The sequence below is a fragment of the Pan paniscus genome, chromosome 15 (genome assembly GCF_029289425.2).
Source record: "Pan paniscus chromosome 15, NHGRI_mPanPan1-v2.0_pri, whole genome shotgun sequence".
In the NCBI taxonomy this organism is placed as follows: Eukaryota; Metazoa; Chordata; class Mammalia; order Primates; family Hominidae; genus Pan; species Pan paniscus.
This window is the reverse complement of record NC_073264.2, coordinates 81,947,770-81,968,813: the sequence shown is the minus strand read 5'-3', so window position 1 is coordinate 81,968,813 and position 21,044 is coordinate 81,947,770. Positions and strand designations below refer to the sequence as shown.

The 21,044-nt window shown below is 34.6% G+C and overlaps 1 protein-coding gene across 4 annotated transcripts in view; it reads left to right on the top strand.

Moving 5' to 3' along the window:
- CEP128 (centrosomal protein 128) overlaps positions 1-21,044 on the top strand; it is a 447,679-nt gene that overhangs the window by 69,081 nt on the left and 357,554 nt on the right. For all 4 annotated transcript variants that reach the window (XM_057299772.2, XM_063596092.1, XM_034937939.3 and 1 more), the window contains one exon: positions 9,760-9,876. In XM_057299772.2, the coding sequence (XP_057155755.1) occupies positions 9,760-9,876 (117 nt within the window). The remainder of the gene's footprint in view (positions 1-9,759; positions 9,877-21,044) is intronic.

Sequence of the window (21,044 nt, the reverse complement as noted above, 5' to 3'; positions counted from 1 at the left end):
GTGGCAAACTTAAATATTGTACATACATAAAGTGAAAATAAATGGCTGCCCCTATTTCTTGCCAATTTCACTTTCTACTGGTAAGCCCTCTTAATCACATTTATTGTGTATTATTCTGAGGCTACAGTTGTTTATCATGCATTTTCTCAGTGACTAAATATATCTTGAAAGCTTATGGAACACATTTTTCTTTGAGAGACAAAAAGTTTTGGTTGCTGTCATATATGTCAGTATTTGATGTGTTAATCTTTTGTGAATCATAAATATTTTTTGCTAATGTCAAATTGTCCATTGGAAGGGAAGAGTTATTGTTTATAGTATGATGTCATGGAAAATATTTTCTATTAACACTTAATTGTGGTGATACGCAATCAATATTGCATAGACCTTATACCATATGGGAAATTTCAGTTTATTAGTTGTCTAGATTTTATTGAGCTGAGTGTGATATGACTGCATGTTATTTGATTATTTTTGGAGGAAAAAGTCAATTCTATTTTAGTTTTCTATAGGAGGATCACTATTAAAAATAAAAATGTAAACATGGATCCAGCTGTTTCTGGAAGGGTTGACCATTAATAGAGTTTATAAGAATTCTGTCAATACTGCATTTAGAATAACAGGATTATTGCATAGATCACAGCAGCAGGATATATAACATATTTATTTAAGTGGACTTTGAAGCACCAGGTATTGTTAAAGATCTGAGGAATCAACATATTGAAAAGCGAGAATACCATCTTTTAAACAGAATGCTTTTTCTTTTGTTTGACCTTTCATTAAATACTAATCTTAAAAGCCATTCTAATTTTTATTCTTGTTATTTTGCTATTTTTATAACCAAATATGGAGATTTAGGAATTTTTGGTATTCTAGTCTTAAACTTAGTTGATAATGGTATTCTGGTAAATACGAATTTTTTAGTATTGGATTACATTTCTAATATTTTTCCCTTAGGTCTCAGAGAAAGAAAAAATAAAGAAGTTCTAAAATATACTTTCTTTAAAATAATTCTTATTATTAGGAATTATGTCATCACTCAAAAGCTATAAATATATGTCTTTAGGTTAAGGTCCACAACCTTCATTTAGGGTTGTTTTTACTTACTTTGGTCTTCACTGTCTCAGGAAATGGCATCATATTCCATCCAGCATGTTAAGCTGGTCACCAAGGATTCATCGAGATCCATTTCTTTACACCATACTTCCAATCCATTACAAAATCCTGTCCCTTTAATTTCTGAAATCTTGCTCAATTCCATCTACTTCTAATACTACTTTTCAAGCTACCATCTCTTCTCAGTGGATTTACTGCAGTGGCATCCAATGAAGTTGGTCCCTCTGCTCCCATACCTGCCTTTATCTGTGCTTCTCACTGCAGGCAAATTATTTTTTTAAAATGTCATTATGTTTAATTATTCCTCCAGGTTTAAAAATCCTACCTGGGTTTCTTTTGTTCCAAATTCTTTACCATGGTCTATAGTGCCTACATTATGTGGCTTTCTCTTTATATCTTGATTTTTTTTCCCACTGGCTATTTTCTTTTACCAAGATTTTACATTGCTGACTTCCTCTTTCTTTAATTTTTTTTATTTTCAGAGTACAAATCTTTCATCACCTTAGGTAAATTTATTTCTTCGTATTTTTTGGGTGCTATAGTGAACAGGACTTTTTTTTTTGAGTTGTTATGTATAGAAATGCTGCTGATTCTTGTATGTTGAATTTTGATTTCTGCAACTTTACTGAATTTGTTTATTACTTCTAACAGTTTTTTTTAGGGGCCTCTTTAGGGCTTTCTATATATAAGATCATGTCATCTGAAAACAGGGACAATTTGACTTCTTCCTTCCTCATCTAGATGCCTTTTATTTCTTTTTCTTGCATACTTGCTTTGGCCAGGACCTTCAGTACTACGTTGAATGGAAGTGTTCATACTGGGCATCTGTGGCTTTTTCTGATCTTAGGGAAAAAGCTTTTAGATTTTTACTGTTGAGTACTATGTTAGCTGTTGGCTTGTTGTATATGGCCTTTATTATGCTAAAATAAATTCATTCTATGTCTAATTTATTGGAAGTTTCTCTTTTTATCATGAAAGGATGTTGAATTATATTAAATGCTTTTTCTGCATCTATTGAGAAGACCATATGATTTTTATTCTTTATTCCGTTAATGTGGTATATTACACTTATTGATTTGCAGCTTTGTATTCTGGGGATAAATACTAAGTGATCATGGTGTAATGATTGGTGTAATGATTCTTTTAATGTGCTACTGAATTTGGTTTGCTAGTATTTTGCAGAGGATTTTTACATCTGTGTTCATCGGGAATATTGGCTTGTAATTATCTTTTTTAGTAGTGTCTTTGGTCTCATGGTACTGCTGGCCTCATAGGATGAGGTTGGACATGTTCTCTTATCTTCAGTTTTTTGGAAGAGCTTGAGAAGGATTGGCATTAGCTTTTCTTTACATGTTTGGTAGATTTTACCTGTGAAGTAATCAGGTTCTGGGCTTTTCTTTGTTGGGAGGTCTTTGATTACTGATTCAATCACCTTACTCATTATTGGTTTGTTTGGATTTTCTGTTTCTTTGTGACTCAGTCTTGGTAAGTTGTAGGTTTTTAGGAATTTACCCATTTCTCCTAGGTTATCCAATTTGTTGGCATAAAATTGTTCATAGTATTTTCTTATAAGACTTTGTATTTTTGTGGTATCATTTGTAATGTCTCCTCTTTTACTTTTGATTTTATTTACTTGAGTCATTACTCTTTTTTTCCTTATTCAGTCTAGCTAGCATTTTGTCAGTTTTCTTTATCTTTTCAAAAAACTAACTTTAAGCAGAAAAAAATAACTCCTGGGTACTAGGCTTAATACCTGGGTGAAGAAATAATCTGTACAACAAACCTCTGTGACACAAGTTTACCTATGTAACAAACCTGCCCATGTACCCCTGAACCTAAAATAAAAGTTTACCCAAACAACTGTTAGTTTCATGGATCTTTTCTATTGTTTTTCTAGTCTATTTCATTTATTTTTGCTGCAATCTTTGTGATTTCCTTTCTTCTACTGACAGTGGCTTAGTTTAGTTTAATTTTGCTTTTTAGTTTCTTGAGGTATAGTTAGGTTATTTATTTGAGAGCTTTTTCTAAATGTAGGCATTTATTGCCATAGAACTCCCCCTTAGAACTGCTTTTTTGCATCCCATAAGTTTTGGTGTATTGTATTTCTGTTCACATTTGTATCAAGGAATTTTTCATTTTCTTTTAAATTTTTTATTTGACCCATTGATTGTTCAGAATTGTGTAGTTTAATTTCCACATATTAGTGAATTTTCCGATTCATTTATATCTAGTTTTATACCACTGTGATCTAAAGAGACACTTATTTTCTTAAATATGTTAAGACTTGTTTTGTGGCCTAACATGATCTATCCTGGAGAATGTTCTGTGCATGCTTGAGAAGAATGTATTCGGCTGCTGTTTGATGGAATGTTCTATATATGTTTGTTAGCTCCACTTGTTCTAAAGTGTAGATCAAGTCTAATGTTTCTCTATAGACTTTCCGTCTGGATGATATGTCCATTGTCCATAAAACTACTATTGTATTTCTGTTTAATCTTTTTCTTCAGATCTATTAAAATTTGCTTTATATATTTAGGTGCTCGATTAGGTGCGTATACATTTACAATTATATCCTCTTGATGAATTGACTCCTTTATAATTATTTAATGAGCTTGTTTCTTTTTACATTTTTTGACTTATAGTGTATTTTCTCTGATGTAAGTATAGCTACCTCTGTTTTCTTCTAGTTTCCATTTGTGTAGAATACCTTTTTCCATCCCTTCATTTTTTGGTCTATTTGTATCTCTAAAGTCTATTTATGAGTCTCTTTAGGCAGCATACAGTTGGGTCATTAGAAAAAGTCTATGTAGCTACTCTATGTCTTTTGACTGGAGAATTTAATTTGTTTACATTTAAAACATTTATTTATAGGTAGGAACTTGCTACTGCCGTTTTCTTAATTGTTTTCTGAATGTTTTATAGTTTCTTCATTTATTTTTTTCTCTCTGTCTTCCTTTGTGATTTGATAATTTTCTGTAGTGGTATGCTTTGACTGCTTTCTCTGTCTTTTAAATATGCACAAGTTTTTTTCTTTGTGGTTACCATGGTATTTACATAAAATATCTTGTAACAATCTATTTTAAGCTGATGACAACTTAACTTTGACTGCATACAGAGTCTACACTTAACTTCCCCTCCCATTTTACATTATTGATGTTACAGTTTACCTCTTTAAATATTGTGTATCCATTAAAATTATAGCAGCTATATTCTTAATACTTTTGTCTTTTAAACTAGAGTTAAAAGTAACTTAAACACTACCATTATAAGTATTAGAGTATTATAATTTGAGTATATTCATATTTTACAGTGAATTTTATGCTTTCATATGCTTTTGTGTTATTAGCATTCTCTCATTTTGTCTTGAAGAGCTCCCTTTTATATTTCTTGTAAGGCAAATTAATGGTTATGATATTCTTGGTTGGCAGCACCCGTCTCCCCCCACCCCCTGCCAGGACTTTGAATTTATCATCTCATTCTCTCCTGGTTTCTGCTGAGAAATTCACTGATAGTCTCATAAGGGTTCCCTTGTATGTGATGAGTTGTTTCTCTCATGCTGCTTTCGGCATTTTCTCTTTGTTTTTGCCTTTTGAGAATTTGATTATTGTGCGTTTCAGTAAGATCTCTTTATATTTAATCTATTTGTAGTTATTTGATCTTCAAGGATCTGGATGTTCTTTTTCCAGATATAGGAAATTTTCTGCTATTATTTCTTTAAGTAAACTCCTCTCATCTCCTTCTCTTTCTTTGCTCCTTCTGGGACTTCCATTATGAGTAAATTTCTTTACTTCATAGTATCTCATAAATTCCATAGTCTCTCTTAATTCTTTTTCTTTCTTGTTTTTTTTGTTTCTCTGAGTGGGCAATTTCAAATGACCTGTCTTTGAGCTCATGATCTAGTTTGCTTCAAGATTGCTCTGGAATTATTCAGTTCAGTCATTGTGTTGTTTAGATTAAGAATTTCTGTTTTGTTCTTTTTGATGGTTTCTATCTCTGCTGAATTTCTAATTTTGTTCATGCAACAATTTTCTGATTTTGTTGTCTGTACAGAAGCTTGTCCTTTCCCATAGTTTTGCTCTCTATGGTTTCAGCTTCCTGTGGTCAATTGCAATATAAAAATAGTAAATGAAAAATTCCATTAATAAACAATTCATAAGATTTAAATTGCATGCCATTCTGAGTAGAGCAATGAAATCTTCAGTAGTCTCACTTCATCCCTCTTAGCACATGAATCATCCCTTTATTCATTATATCCATGCCATAGACACAACTCACCCATTAGTTGCTTAGCAGTCATGTCAGTTATCAGGTTCACTGTCTCAGTAACCTGATAGTGCTTTTGTTCAAGTAACCCTTATTTTACTAAATAATGGCTTCAAAGTGCAGAGTAGTGAGGTTGACAGTTTGGCAATGCCAAAGAGAAGCCATAAAGTGTTTCTTCTAATTGAAAATGTGAAACTCTCAACTTAGTAAGGAAAGAAAAAAAATATATACTGAGATTTTTAATTTCTGTGATATGAACAAATTTACTGTCTGTGAAATTATGAAGGGAAAAATTGTTCATGGTATATATAGGGTTTGATACTATCCTCGGTTTCAGGCATCTGCTGGGGATTGTGCAGTGTATCCTGCATGAGTAAAATGGGACTACTGTATTCTCTTGTAGCTCACTGAACTTATTTAAGATGATTATTTTGTATTCTTTGTTAGGCAGTTTGAAGATCTCCATTTCTTTGGGATTGCTTGCTGGTGCTTTATTTTGTTCTCTTAGTGATACCATGTTTCCCTGATCATTTATGATCCTTATGGCCTTAGTTTCTGTGCATTTGAAGAAGCAGGCACTTCTTCCAGACTTTATAGACTGGCTTTGGCAGGGGACTCCCTTTACTTAATGAGTCTATGCAGAGATTTTTGGTAGGCTCTCTAGCAGGGCTCATTAATGAGCTTTGCTGCTGGTATCTTTTTGGGAGCTGGCCTTGTGACTGGGTCAGCAGATGGCCTGAGCTGGTATCTGGGTCCCAGAGGCTAGCCTGTTGTCTGGGTTTATGAGTTTGAGCCTGGAGCCTGTATTCACTGGGGCAGACATTGACTTTGGGTCTTCTGTGGGGGACCTGGATCCTGGCTCCTCTGGGGCTGGCCTGGCACGAGGGTCTACTGGTGTGGGGCAAGTTGATTGGGTCTGCAGGGGTGTCCCTAGTGTCTGGGTTCTTAGGGATAGGCTTGGAGCTTATGCCCATAGGAGCTGGTCTGGCACTGTGGTGAGACTAGAGCCTAAGTCTGTTGGGGTCTGCCTGGTGCTGGGATGGGCCTGGTACCTGGGCCCACGGGGGAAGGCCCAGAGCGTGTGCTTACAGGGGCCAGTCTAGTACTGAGGTGCACCTGGAACCTGAGTTCCTGGAGGTGGGCCTGGTGCCTGCATCTGTGGGGGCTGACCTGTATACTGGGTCCATAGGGATGGTCGTGGTGTCTGGGTATGTACAATTAGCATTTAATGTAACATATTTCCCCTAACTTGCTGGCTTAAAACAGCATTTCATTTGGCAGTTTCAGTGGGTTGAGAGACAGGTGTGGCTTTGCTGGGTCCTTTGGCTCTGGGTCACTTGCAGGCTGCATTTTTCTCAAGGCTTGACTGGAATGACAAGCCATTGTCAGGATTCAGTTCCCTGTAGGTTACTGGATTTGAGACTTCAGTTTGTCATGACCTGTTAAAAGGCTTCTTTTGTTTCTTTGACATGTGGCGTCTCCGTAGAGCATCTCATAACATGGCAGCCTGCTTTATTAGAACAAGCAGACAAGAAGATGACTGGCAAGAGAGAAGATGCTAGCAAATTGGAAGTCAGTTTTTTGCAATCTAATAATGGAAGTGACATCCCATCACTTCTGCAGTGTCCTCTTTATTAGAAGAAAGTCCCTAGGGCTAGCCTACACTCAAGGGTAGAGGATTACACAAGTACATGAATACCAAGAAGCATGGATCACTGGGACCTATGTCAGAAGTTGTGTAAGAGAAATGTTAATATCAAAATTAAGAATAAAACTACCAAATAATCCAGCAGTCCCACTTCTGGATACATATCCAAAGGAAATCAGTGTCTTGAAGAGACATCTATACACCCCATGTTCATTGCAGCATTATTCACAATAGTCAAGATATGGAAACAATTTAAGTATCTATTGACCAAAGAACAGATAAAGAAATACACATACACATGTATATACACCCAATGGAATATTGTTCAATTTTTAAAAAGAAGGAAATCCTGTCATTTGCAGCAACAAATGGATGAACCTGAAAGACATTATGCTAAATGAAGTAAGGCAGATACAAAAATATAAATACTGCATTATCTTACTTAAATGTGGACTCCAAAAAGTCTAGTTCATAGAAGCAGAGAGTGGAATGGTGGTTGCTAGGGGCAGGGCAGGGTTGGGAGGGGTCAGGAAAATGGGGATATGTAGTACAAAGTTTCCCTTATGTAGGATGAATAAGTTCTAGAGAGCTAATGTACAAAATGGTGACTATAGTATTGGCAAAAATAATGTTAGCTAAGTAAAGTGATAGATATGTTGATTAGCTTGACTAGTTATTTCACAATGTATATGTATATTAATACATGAAATTATGTTTCAAAAAAACTTTTACTTAGAAGAAATCAAAGGCCAGGCATGGTGGCTCACGCCTGTAATCCCAGCATTTTGGGAGGCCAAGGCAGGTGGATCACTTGAGGTCAGGAATTCAAGACCATCCTGGCCGACATGGTGAAACAACATCTCTCCTAAAAATACAAAAATTAGCCAGGCGTGGTGGCAGCTACCTGTAATCCCTGGTACTAGGGAGACTGAGGCGGGAGAATCACTTGAACTCAGTAGGCAGAGGTTGCAGTGAGCCGAGATCATGCCACTGCACTCCAGCCTGGGTGACAGAGTGAGACTGTCTCAAAAAAAAAAAAAATTGAGAAACAATCTTCCAAGTATAGTAACTCTGTATCATCATATGTATTAGCTATGGTGACAAAGTTGCTGATGTCTAAATAATTTTGGATATTGATTTCAGTATGTGGTTACTTGGACTGCTTTAATTTTGATAGGATTCTAATAAGAGCAGCCTTCTTTTCTGAAATATAGAAGTCATTCAACTTATTGAATTTAATCAGAGAAATTTTAACTACTCATTCATTGTCAGTCTTCAATAGATAGCAAGCTATTTGAAGGCAGAGTCTGGGGATACAGTATAAATTTGGACTCCCCCAGAACTTCACTACTAATAGCCTACTGTTGACAGGAAGCCTTGACAATAACATAGTCAATTAACACATATTTTGTATATGTATTATATATTGTATTCTTATAATAAAGTAAGCTAAAGGAAACAGTTATTAAGAAAATTATAAGGAAGAGAAAATATATTTACCATTCATTAAGTGGAAGTTGATCATCATAAAGGTCTTCCACCTTCAAGTTGAGTAGGCTGAGGAAGAATTGGTCTTGCTATCTCAGCAGTGGTAGTGGCAGAAGAAAATCCACTTATAAGTGGACCTTTGCAGTTAAAATCCCTGTTGTTCAAGAGTAAACTAAACTTCTGCTCTGCCTAAGTAAACTTATGTTCATTTATTTTTTTAAAACTTGATTGAGCTATAATGCACCATAAAATTAATGCTTTAAGTGTACAATTCAATAACTTTTTTTTTTTCCATACATTTACTGAGTTATCCAGCTACCTCCCTAATTCAGTTTAGAACATTTACACGACCCCAATAAGGTTCCTTGTCAGGACTTTTCTTGATTCTTTGTCATATAAATAATTGGTGACAAAAGATTTCTTATAACAGAGCTCTGTTTATTGCTTCTCTTATATGAATACAAATGTCTTCTGTGTCCTTCTGTACCAAATATAGACATTGTGAATAGCGTAAATTTTATTTAGTGGGCTGTATAATGAAATATATGAGATATGTTTGAATTTATGCAACTTTTAGTAGGAGAATTTTGTGTCAGAGAGAAAAATTCTTTCACGTTTAGAGTCCTGATTAAACATTTTCAGTTTGACTTTCTTTCACGTTTAGAGTCCTGATTAAACATTTTCAGTTTGACTTTAGTTTTTGATCTTTTATAGCTTGTTTTATTTTTGGCAGATTGCAGTAGAAAAGATTGATAAGCTAATGTAAAGCCCTCTTAATTATTTACTACAAATAAACATCAATACCTTCATAGGCAGGTCATGCTCATGGATAATAAAAATAGAAAAGGACTAATTAGGTCGAACAATTTATCATTAATTGGCTAACAAATGCAATTTTTAGCAAAATTGGTATTTTCATTCTAGCTCACCAGAGGGCACTCTTTTCTAGTGTATTACTTTTAACTCTGATCTACTGAATTATTATATCATACCTCAAAAAATTTGAGGCATTTATTGGGATCCAGGTGTAGATTATTTGGAGATCAGTGATGACTTTCTTTTGTAACTTTCAGTAAGCTTTTTGGCCAGCTATTTCATGTTAGCGTCATTAGAAAGGGCTTTGCAAACAAAACAATCTTAAATGCTTTAAGCAGTAGTGTATCTGCTATAAAACTATCTTCTCAATTTAGTCTGTTTTGCTTGCTAGCTCTATAATGCTGCTGTTTCTCTGAATTCTTATTAAGGTTTCAGATCGGGTGGAGCGGCGGCTTCAGGAACTGGAGAGAGAGATGCGCACAGAAAGGGAGCTGGTGGAAAGACGCCAGGATCAACTGGGACTCATGTCCCTGCAGCTACAGGAGGTTTGTGAAAAACACTTTCATGGAATGTAAATCTTGAATTTGGATGTTTATTTAGCCATGTTAAAATGGTTATTGCATGTGACAGTATAATTCAACCCATCTGAGAAGTATTAATATCACATATTGGTTATAGTTCAGTGTATAGAATCAGACCTCCCTGGTTTCATACTTGCTGTCCATGTGACGTTAGTTGGGCAAGTTTCTTAACTTCTCTAGGCGCTAGTTTTGTCTGTGGAAAATGGAAATAATAATAGTATTGACCTAATTAGATTAGTGCAAGGATAAATGAATTAATGCCAACACAGCTCTTAACATACTGTTTGTCATATGCTCGGAAAATGTTAACTGAAAGTATAATTATTCTGATTAATTTTTCTGGGCATAGACTAGACCAGGGGTCATCAAACTGTGGCTCACAGGTCAAAGCTGGCCCATTGTCTATTTTTGTAAGTAGTTTTATTGGAGCACAACCACTCCTATTCATTGATAGATTGTCTGTGGGTGCTTGTGTGACACAATGGCAGAGTTGAGTAGTTGCAGCCCACAAGTATATATGGCCCATGGAGTTTAAAGTATTGGCAGTTTGGCCCTTTACAGAAAAAGTCTGACAACTCCTGAATTAGGTTATTATCAAACCAATTTAAAATGGAGAATAGTTACCCTTAAGGTACTCTTTTAAATTTGAAATTGCAGACATAGATAAAGTTGAAAATTTAGAATGAAGAATTTCTGTATAACATTTACCTAGATTCCTTTATTATTCATATTTTACCAGACTTGCTTCATCATTTATTCTAGATACATCCACATATATGTAATTTTTTGTGAAACATTTTTAATTTGCAGACATGATATACATACTTATCTGTGAATCTTAAAGTCAACTGATTAAAAAATAAATCATTTTTCATCTAAATAATTTGATATGTATGTTTTCTTTTATAGTTACAGTATAACAATCAAAATTAGGAAATTAAAATCAGTAAAATACTATGGCTTAATCTATACATTTTATTCAAATTTTGCTACTACAGTAGTGTCCTTTCCTGATCCAGGATAAAATATAGGTTCACACATAGCGTTTAGTTGTCATGTCTCTTTAGTTTCCTTTAATCTGGAACAGTTTTTCAGTCATCATGAGTGATGACTTCTCAGGGTATAAACAATTTATTTTGTAGAATGGCTTTCATTTTGGGTTTCTTGATGTTTCTTCATGACTAGATTCAGGTTATGGACTTTTGGCTTGAAACTCAGATAATTGGAGTTATGTCCTTCCCATAGTATCATATCAGGAGTCATATAATGTTGATTTGTTACATTACTGGTGAAAACTGAACACTTGATTATTGTGTTGCCTACTAGGTGGATTTATCCACTGTAAAGTTACAATTATTCTCTTACAATTATTTAAATAATTTTAAGTTATTTAAATTTAAGTTATCCTATAAAATAAAATTATCTCTGGGACTTGAACATATCCTATTGTACTTTTCTATTGTACTTTCTATTGTAAATTTCTATTGTACTTTTGCTCACTAATTTTAGCATCTATTATTGACTCATATGAAACAATTACTACTATAAGTAGTGCCAGATAGTTAGTGATTTAAAAATTTTTTTATGATTCCTTCTACATTTATAGAATCCTACTGTAAGAAAGAACTTTTTGTTATGTGCACTCATGGATTTTTATTTTATTATATTGGTTATATTTTGTTACTATCATTTTAGAATATTGTTGAAATTCCCTTTAAGTGTTTCTTTGGTCTATACATAAAATATAAAAAGTAGAAACAACAAGAAACACAAAAGATTCAAAACAAATGGGAATTCTTTTCATTTATGAAATGATTTTTCTAAGAGTTCTAAAAATACACTTATGTGTGCTTGTAGATCGTTAATCTTTATTAATCGACAGATTTTTTAAAGTTTTTTTCACTGTTAATTGAAAATTAGGAACAAAAATTGCAACACTGAAATTTAATGTAAGCTGATAGAAAAATCTGCTTTTGTTTTCTGAAATTCCATTTCCTTCCATTTCACAAAAGAAGGCATACCCTTGTAAGTTGGTAATTACTTTGAAGAGGATATGTTGTTGAATAATTAGATACAGCATGTGGGTAGGCTTTTTTTTTTTTAACCTTGATTTTTATACATTTGTTCTCAAAGCAAATTACATCTGGTGAGCATAAGAATAGTACTAAAGAGACAATTGTTCTTTTCTGCAAGAGAAAATTAGAGAAATTTTCTGTACTTATTTTCTTCTCTCTTTGCAGAATGCACAAAATTACAAAGAAAGAGGGAGAAAAAGATTGCTTCCCACCCCTTTTCTTAAGATACCAGAGCCTGGGTATTTGCATTGAAATTGTCAATTTGACTAAAAGCTTCAGCTGTGATTTGGAATTCCATCTCTGACAATACAATAGGAGATCACTATTGATAAGAACTATTTAATTTCATATTTTGACACTTTAATATAAGCAGTGACCTATACGTTTTTAAAAAGTGGTTTTAGATTATAAACAGAGTAGTGGAAGCTAGGAAAGATTAAGCTGATGTATTTTCCTGCTCCCATGTTAAATGGCTTAAACTGTTCCCTTAAAGGTCATGTTTAAGGAGAGGAAACACTTTCCCTTCTTTTTATTAAAAATACTTATGGAAATTCCTATACCATATGATAATAGTAATTGATGCATTTTTTCCTGTTTATGGTGAAAAATTAAATCCATAATTGAGCAGGTGGGCCTGAACTTCTAGCCACTCTGCTCTTTTGCCTTCTTAAAATGTATCTTTCAATGTTAATGAAAAATATGACATTTAAAACTTAAGACATTAAGAGTTTTTATTTGAAATTATAGGATGCAGAGATTTGAAGGTATAATATATTACAGGGAGGCATTCTGTGGTTTTGGCTAAAATCTGCTGCTGTTATCTCACGGGTCCTTAGGTCCTCAGAGCTTTACCTATTCCCATTTAATGAAAAAGCACAGTGTTAATCATTGGAAATTGGTCAAGGGAAAGCCATTTTCCTTTTCTGTAGGGGTTTTAAAGAATTGTTCACTCATTTCTGTTTCTTGTCCTGATTTGAACAAAAGGGCCATGCACGCCCAGGAATCCACTTCCTTTTTTGAGCCTCAGCTACTCATGTGCTATTGAAGTCACATGAATGCCAGATTTTCTTTCTCTTTTAAAAAAGTTAATTAATTTATTATTATTATACTTTAAGTTTTAGGGTACATGTGCACAATGTGCAGGTTAGTTACATATGTATACATGTGCCATGCTGCTGCGCTGCACCCACTAACTCGTCATCTAGCATTAGTTATATCTCCCAATGCTATCCCTCCCCCTTCCCCCACCCCACAACAGTCCCCAGAGTGTGATGTTCCCCTTCCTGTGTCCATGTGTTCTCATTGTTCAATTCCCACCTATGAGTGAGAATATGTGGTGTATGGTTTTTTGTTCTTGCGATAGTTTACTGAGAATGATGATTTCCAATTTCATCCATGTCCCTACAAAGGACATGAAGTCATCATTTTTTATGGCTGCATAGTATTCCATGGTGTATATGTGCCACATTTTCTTAATCCAGTCTATCCTTGTTGGACATTTGGGTTGGTTCCAAGTCTTTGCTATTGTGAATAATGCCGCAATAAACATATGTGTGCATGTGTCTTTATAGCAGCATGATTTATAGTCCTTTGGGTATATACCCAGTAATGGGATGGCTGGGTCAAATGGTATTTCTAGTTCTAGATCCCTGAGGAATCGCCACACTGACTTCCACAATGGTTGAACTAGTTTACAGTCCCACCAACAGTGTAAAAGTGTTCCTGTTTCTCCACATCCTCTCCAGGACTTGTTGTTTCCTGACTTTTTAATGATTGCCATTCTAACTGGTGTGAGATGGTATCTCATTGTGGTTTTGATTTGCATTTCTCTGATGGCCAGTGATGGTGAGCATTTTTTCATGTGTTTTTTGGCTGCATAAATGTCTTCTTTTGAGAAGTGTCTGTTCATGTCCTTCGCCCACTTTTTGATGGGGTTGTTTGTTTTTTTCTTGTAAATTTGTTTGAGTTCATTGTAGATTCTGGATATTAGCCCTTTGTCAGATGAGTAGGTTGTGAAAATTTTCTCCCATTTTGTAGGTTGCCTGTTCACTCTGATGATAGTTTCTTTTGCTGTGCAGAAGCTCTTTAGTTTAATTAGATCCCATTTGTCAATTTTGTCTTTTGTTGCCATTGCTTTTGGTGTTTTAGACATGAAGTCCTTGCCCATGCCTATGTCCTGAATGGTAATGCCTAGGTTTTCTTCTAGGGTTTTTATGGTTTTAGGTCTAACGTTTAAGTCTTTAATCCATCTTGAGTTGATTTTTGTATAAGGTGTAAGGAAGGCATCCAGTTTCAGCTTCCTACATATGGCTAGCCAGTTTTCCCAGCACCATTTATTAAATAGGGAATCCTTTCCCCATTGCTTGTTTTTGTCAGGTTTGTCAAAGATCAGATAGTTGTAGATATGTGGCGTTATTTCTGAGGGCTCTGTTCTGTTCCATTGATCTATATCTCTGTTTTGGTACCAGTACCATGCTGTTTTGGTTACTGTAGCCTTGTAGTATAGTTTGAAGTCAGGTAGTGTGATTCCTCCAGCTTTGTTCTTTTGGCTTAGGATTGACTTGGCGATGCAGGCTCTTTTTTGGTTCCATATGAACTTCAAAGTAGTTTTTTCCAATTCTGTGAAGAAAGTCATTGGTAGCTTGATGGGGATGGCATTGAATCTGTAAATTACCTTGGGCAGTATGGCCAGATTTTCTTTATTTGGTAAGGACCTTCATACATTGTATTTTAAACAACCTGGTTTGGTTATCTCATGGAAGTCTCTTCTTTAAGAGAGATGAGTATTTTAAATGGGTTGTATGACTATATTCTTTTAATATTATCTTTCTTAAATTGTAGATGATACTTTGAACTTTACTAATTCAATTCGTGTTTTTTGTTGTTGTTGTTGTTGTTGTTTTTTTTTTGAGATGGGGTCACTCTGTCGCCCAGGAGTGCAGCAGCATGATCTCGGCTCACTACAGCCTCGAATTCCTGGGTTCAAGAGATTCTGCCACCTCAGCCTCCCTTGTAGCTGGGACTACAGGCAGGCATCACCATGCCCAGCTGATTTTTTTGTTGTTTTATTTTGGGTAGAGATGGGGTTTTACCATATTGCCCAGGCTGGTCTTAAACTCCTGACCTCAAGTGATTTGCCCACCTTGGCCTCCCAAAGTGCTGGGATTACGGGAGGGAGCCACCACGCCCGACCTAAATTCAAGTGTTGTTAAGCCTATACCCATCAGCCTTTTCTGTGTACACAGTCAAGTATATAACATTGAGGTAAATTATCATACTATAAACTCCTTTTGATGAGGTGCTTGATAGTATCTTAACTTTGGTTAGTTTAGTGGAGTAGGGGTAGGCTTGGTAGGTTGTAGTGTTGGGAAAGAGGTATGTAGACTGTAAACACACAACAAAAAAAAACTGTAAAAAAAAAAAAAGCCAAAACCACTTTTTTTGCAGGTTCAATATTTACATAAAATCCTAGATAAAAATTTAAACTTCTGGTTTGCATCCTGGAAACTCCTGACTCATTTTTTACTGGCTATTTCATATACATTGAATATTATTTCTTCATGTTCAGCTGAATTACTTAAAATGAAAAACATGGCTGGGCATGGTGACTCACGCCTGTAATTCCAGCACTTTGGGAGGCTGAGGTGGGCGGGTCACTCGAGATCAGGAGTTTGAGACCAGCCTGGCCAACATGGTGAAACCCCGTCTCTACTAAAAATACAAAAAACAAACAACAGCAACAAAAAAATTAGTGTGGTGGTGCACACCTGTAATCCCAGCCACCTGGGAGTCTGAGGCACGAGAATAGCTTTAACTCGGGAGGCAGAGGTTGTAGGGAGCTGGAATTGTACCACTGCACTCCAGCCTGGGTGACAGATTGAGACCCTGTCTCAAAAAAGAAAAAAAAAAAAAAAAGAAAAGAAAAACATGAGATAAATGCTGGACACACACACGCACACACACACACACGCAGGCACACTCCAGAGCACTTTTATGAGGCAGGGTCACACTCACCCACGCTGGAGTGCAGTGGTGTGATCATGGCCCACTCAGTCTCAACCTCCCAGGCTCAAGCGATCCTTCTACCTCAGCTTCCCAAGCAGCTGCAACTACAGGGGCACACCATTACACCCAGCTAATTTTTGTATTTTTTGTAAAGACAGGTTTCGCCATGTTGCCCAGAGTGGTCTCAGACTCTGGACTCAAGTGATCTGCCTGTCTCAGCCTCCCAACTTGCTGGGATTACAGGTGTGAGCCACCATGCCTGGCCCTCTTCAGAGCATTTTATAGCATATTAAGTCAGTAGTTTCTCCCTTATCTGTATCAACAATATTCTATGCTTACATATGATCTAGATGCCTTAAAATTAAAAGATGTTTCATGGGGAAGTCTGTGGGATAGGCAAGGGCATGGAATCTTAATAGACGATGGTGAAGTTTAAGTGAGAAATTAAGTGTTTAAGATGGGAGCTCAGCTCAGTGGCTTTTAGTCTGTTCTGAGGGACAACCAGGTTATGTGAAGCTCATCAATAAACTAAGGCCATATGAAGAAAAATTAAAGTAATCGATACTTTTTTTCCAACATTTTTCTTCATTTTTTTGGAAAAACCTAATGAAGAAGTAGCTATTCATTTTTGTCCAGAAATGTAATTATGGCCCCAGAGATGCTGAGTAATACAGATACCACATAAGAAAAGCCTCGGGTACCCTTTATTAATGTATTTAGTTTGGACTCATTAAGGGAGAAGCTTCCATGAAACCTAGGATGTTTTTCTAATGTCTTCTTAATAGCTTTTGCGTCTCCCTTGAGGCTTCTGTGATATTTCGAGTATCACACAGCAGGGGAGAACCTAGTCAGGCAAATATTCTAACCTGGCTTCATTAACCCCTTTTCCTGCACTTCCTTTCCAGACTCCCCTACTTTGTTTGGAGTCGTGGAGGCCTTTCCAAGGCTGGCAGATCTTGGACTCACCTTTGCTTACCTTTTCAAGGTTCAATTGTAAAACTTTTGTTTGATCATTCACTTTGCCTCCCTCTTGTTTCCATAACCAATGCCCCTTTTTTTTTGTAGTCATCTCGTACATTTTTGCATACAGTTATTCATATTCATATTTTGCATAGTTATTCATAAGTTTTCCTCTCCGTATTATATTGTTAGATGTTATAAATGCCCATTAAAATCACCCTCACATTGATCATCCCAGCAGCCTCTCTAATCTTTGAGAAGGACCAATAGAGTTTACAAGTAAATGAAAGTTTAAAAGTCAAACACAATCCTGTGGAAAGCAGGAGGAAAACTCAGAGGATGTACTTTATTTTTCTTATTCTTAGGACATAAGCCCTAGAATTGAGTCCTTGGGCAGGACTGTGTGAGCCCCATGGGGTTCGGTAAGCAGAGAGTAACACAGGCAGGGTGTCAGAGCCCTCAAACCACCAAGAGGCTGAAAGCACTATCACAACAGGACAACCACACATGTACTACTTTGTTGGAAAATGCGTGTAGCAAGTGAAAATCCTAAAACTCCTACTCCAGTGTTCATTCTTCACGGGGTAAAGTTGTGTGTGTAGTATAAATCGAGGCTTATTTTGAGCCACACTTTTTATTCTTTTAACCAGCTTTAATCCCATTGACTATTTTTCTTCTTCTGTAAAGATGGCATTTTTTTTTCTTTCACTGTCCAGTTTCTGGTAATACATATGTGAGAGCTTTGTCCCTGATTATTTATGTTACTGATTCTTGATATATTCTCTCTTTTAATTTTACCTATTTTGAACACTTTGCATTTCTAGTATTTGAAGATAATACTTACTAAATATTTGTTTAATACGTTAAGTAGTGACCACATTAATACACTGTTTTGGTCCTGTGTTTAACTAGGTTTATTTCTCACGTAGTTCTTTTAACATTTCATTATTAAATATTTAGTACAAAAAGCATTTTTTAATATAACTAAATGTGATCATATGAAATATTCAGACATTCTCTTACACTACAGGCTTATTTATTTATTTACATGGCTGATTTTTTTCCTACATCTCTTCCAACTCTGTTCTTTCATCATGAACCACTTCTCTTACCCCTAAAAAAAGGAACTCATGTTGACGGCCTGGAAGGTATCCCTTTATATTTTTCTGTTTGCTTTTAATTACCTGGACTGATGTATATAGACTATATATACACCTTTGCATATATGGGGACTTTTTGGTCATGTATTCGTTTTTAGAAAATGAGATCACATTTTGTATACATTTCTGCTTCTTGTTTTTTCCTTTTTTTTGCCAATGCTTTCTGGAAGTTCATCCAACTAGCTGACATGGTTCCAATGTAATCTTATATTGCCATTGGTAGATCTTATTTTTCTAGAGGTTCTGAAACTGCACGTTGTTCTGCCAGCAATGGTTGAGTGTAGCTCTTTCCCCCACATTCTTACCAGAAGTAGTGGTTATAATTCTTTAAGTTTTTGCCATCTGATCAGTATAAAGTGTTAACTCATTTTTATGTTTATTCACTTTTCTCTAATAGTGAGTTTGAGCATCTATTCACACATCTCTTGGCAGTTTGCATTTGTGCTTACATACAGTGCCTATGAATGACTTTTGCTCATTTAAAAATATTGGATTATTTGGGATTTCTCTCTTTCCCCTGGGGATTTTTTTTTTAATGGGAGAGAGGAAAGGATCTAATTTGCTTTTTATATGACTCATCAGTTGCTTCAGCATCATTTTTGAGTAAAAATTGGTTCTTTCCACTCTAATTTAAATGCCACATCTGTTGTATATCTAGTTTCCTTCAATATCTGACCTCTATATGCTTTGCCATTGATTTGCTTGTCTAGCCCTATACTAATATAATTCTTTCTTAATTATTATAGGTTTATTATCTTTTGGTAAATGATAATGAAAATCTCTTGTCCTATTCCATGAAAAATCATGCTGGCATTTTTATTGCGATTGTATTAAGTACAGACTAATTTAAAGAGAAGGTCTTTTCTAATGTTTTCCAATAATGTTTTATAATTGTCTGTATAAATGTCTTAGACCTCTTTTGTTAGACTTATTTTTAGGTACCTTATGGTTTTTCTTTCTATCTGGAATGGGATTTTTTTTTAAAATTGCATCTCTAATTGGTTATTTTTAGTATACAGGGGTACAACTGGCTTCATATATGGTTCTTGTATCCAACAATTTTGCTCAATGCCCTTATTAGTCCTTATAATTTCTTAATAGCTTTACTGACATACTATCTTAGTGTATAGATAATCATATCATTTGAAATTAAAGGCAATTTAGTCTCTTTATAATTCTTTTCTTTTTTTTTTATCTTATTGCACTGGTTAGAACCTGAAGTCTAATATTAAATGGAAGCAAAGATAGCAAGAATTCTTGTGTTACTTCTATATTTGTATGATTCTTAAGTGTTAAATGTTGTTGTATGGTGTTTGCCCCTACTTTTTAGTGCTAACCTTTGTCGCATTAAGAACATTGCCTTCTATTCCTAGGTTGCCAAGAGATGTTTGCTGTTATTTATTTATTTATTTTAAAAATCATGAATGGGTTGTGAAATTTATCAGATATTCTTGCTGTGCACTTAACTTTGGATATTTAAATATATTGATTTAAATATGGTTGATTCCATCAATAGATGTTGAGCCCTCCTTGCATTCCTGAGAACTTTATTTGATTATAATTTTTTTTATACATTGCTGAATTAACTTGCTATTTTTTTCTTAGGATTTTTATATTTGTGTTTATGATTGAGATTAGTTTTCCTTGCACTGACGTTTTTGGTTTTAGAAGCATGGTTACATTAGTGTCATAAAATGAATTAGATGGATTCCTTCTTTTCCTATTTCGTGGTTTAGTTTTGTGTAAGAAAGGGATTATCTATTTCTTGAATGTCTGTTGAAACTTACCCATAAAACAATTTGTGTCTAATATCTTTTTGGTGCTGCAGATTACTAATTTTTTTTAATGTTTATTGGCTTGTATAGCCTGTTTATTAAGTCAATTTGGTAATTCATGTTTAAAGTCTTGCTAGAAATAGTATTATTTTATTAGTTTTCTTTTTGACTGGCTTTGTTTATTGCTTCATTAACTTCTGCTCTTAACTCTGTTACTCTCTCTTTCTCTTCATTTAAAGGATTATTCTGTTTTATTTTTTAGGCTTGAAAATTGAATGCTTGATTGATTTTTCTGCTTTTTTAAAATGAATAATGAAAATTTAACCAAATTACCATATGCTTTGTTATACTTTTATGGTAATTTTTTTTCAAAATCTTTTATAATTTGTTACAATTTTCTCTATAACTCAAAACTTATTTAGGAATGTCTTTTGGTATTTTCAGAGATATATGTATGCTTATTTTTAAACTCTTTTTATTGTTTTTAATTTAACTCCTTTGAAAGTTGTTGAAACTTCCATTTTGACCTAATTCTATGACCAATTTTTTGTAAGTACTCCAGAGTAAGAAACAAATATTTTTCTGTGTTTTGGATGCAGAATTTTATGTGCTTGTGCATGTCATACATGCATACATACACACACACATATATAAATTTAATAGGTCATTTGTGAATTTTGTTGTTCTGTTCTTCTGTTTTCTTAGTACATATATCTAAAGCTTCTCATTATTATAGAGATTATCAGTTTCTCCGTGTGATTTGTGTCAGTTTTCTTTTATCTGTTTTGTGCATGTGGTATCTTATGTATAATTAAATTACTTCTTGGTCAATTATTTAAAAAATATTACCTAGTGTGCCTCTTGATTTTAACATTCTTAAGATTACTTTATTCATGGCATATCATTTTCCCTCTTTAATCTTTCCTTAGTATTTCCATTTTTCCGTGTTTCTTACAAAACACCTTATGGTTTGTTAAAAATAACTTTATCTTATAAATTAATGGTTGCATTAGTCATTTTATACTTACTGCGATTATTGGAATATTTTAAAGTGTTTTTATCTTCTTATTTATTTATTTTTAACTTCTCTTTTTGTTTCTTTTTCCCATTTCTATTTGGAGTGGAGTATATTATATATTCATTTTTATACTTTCTGT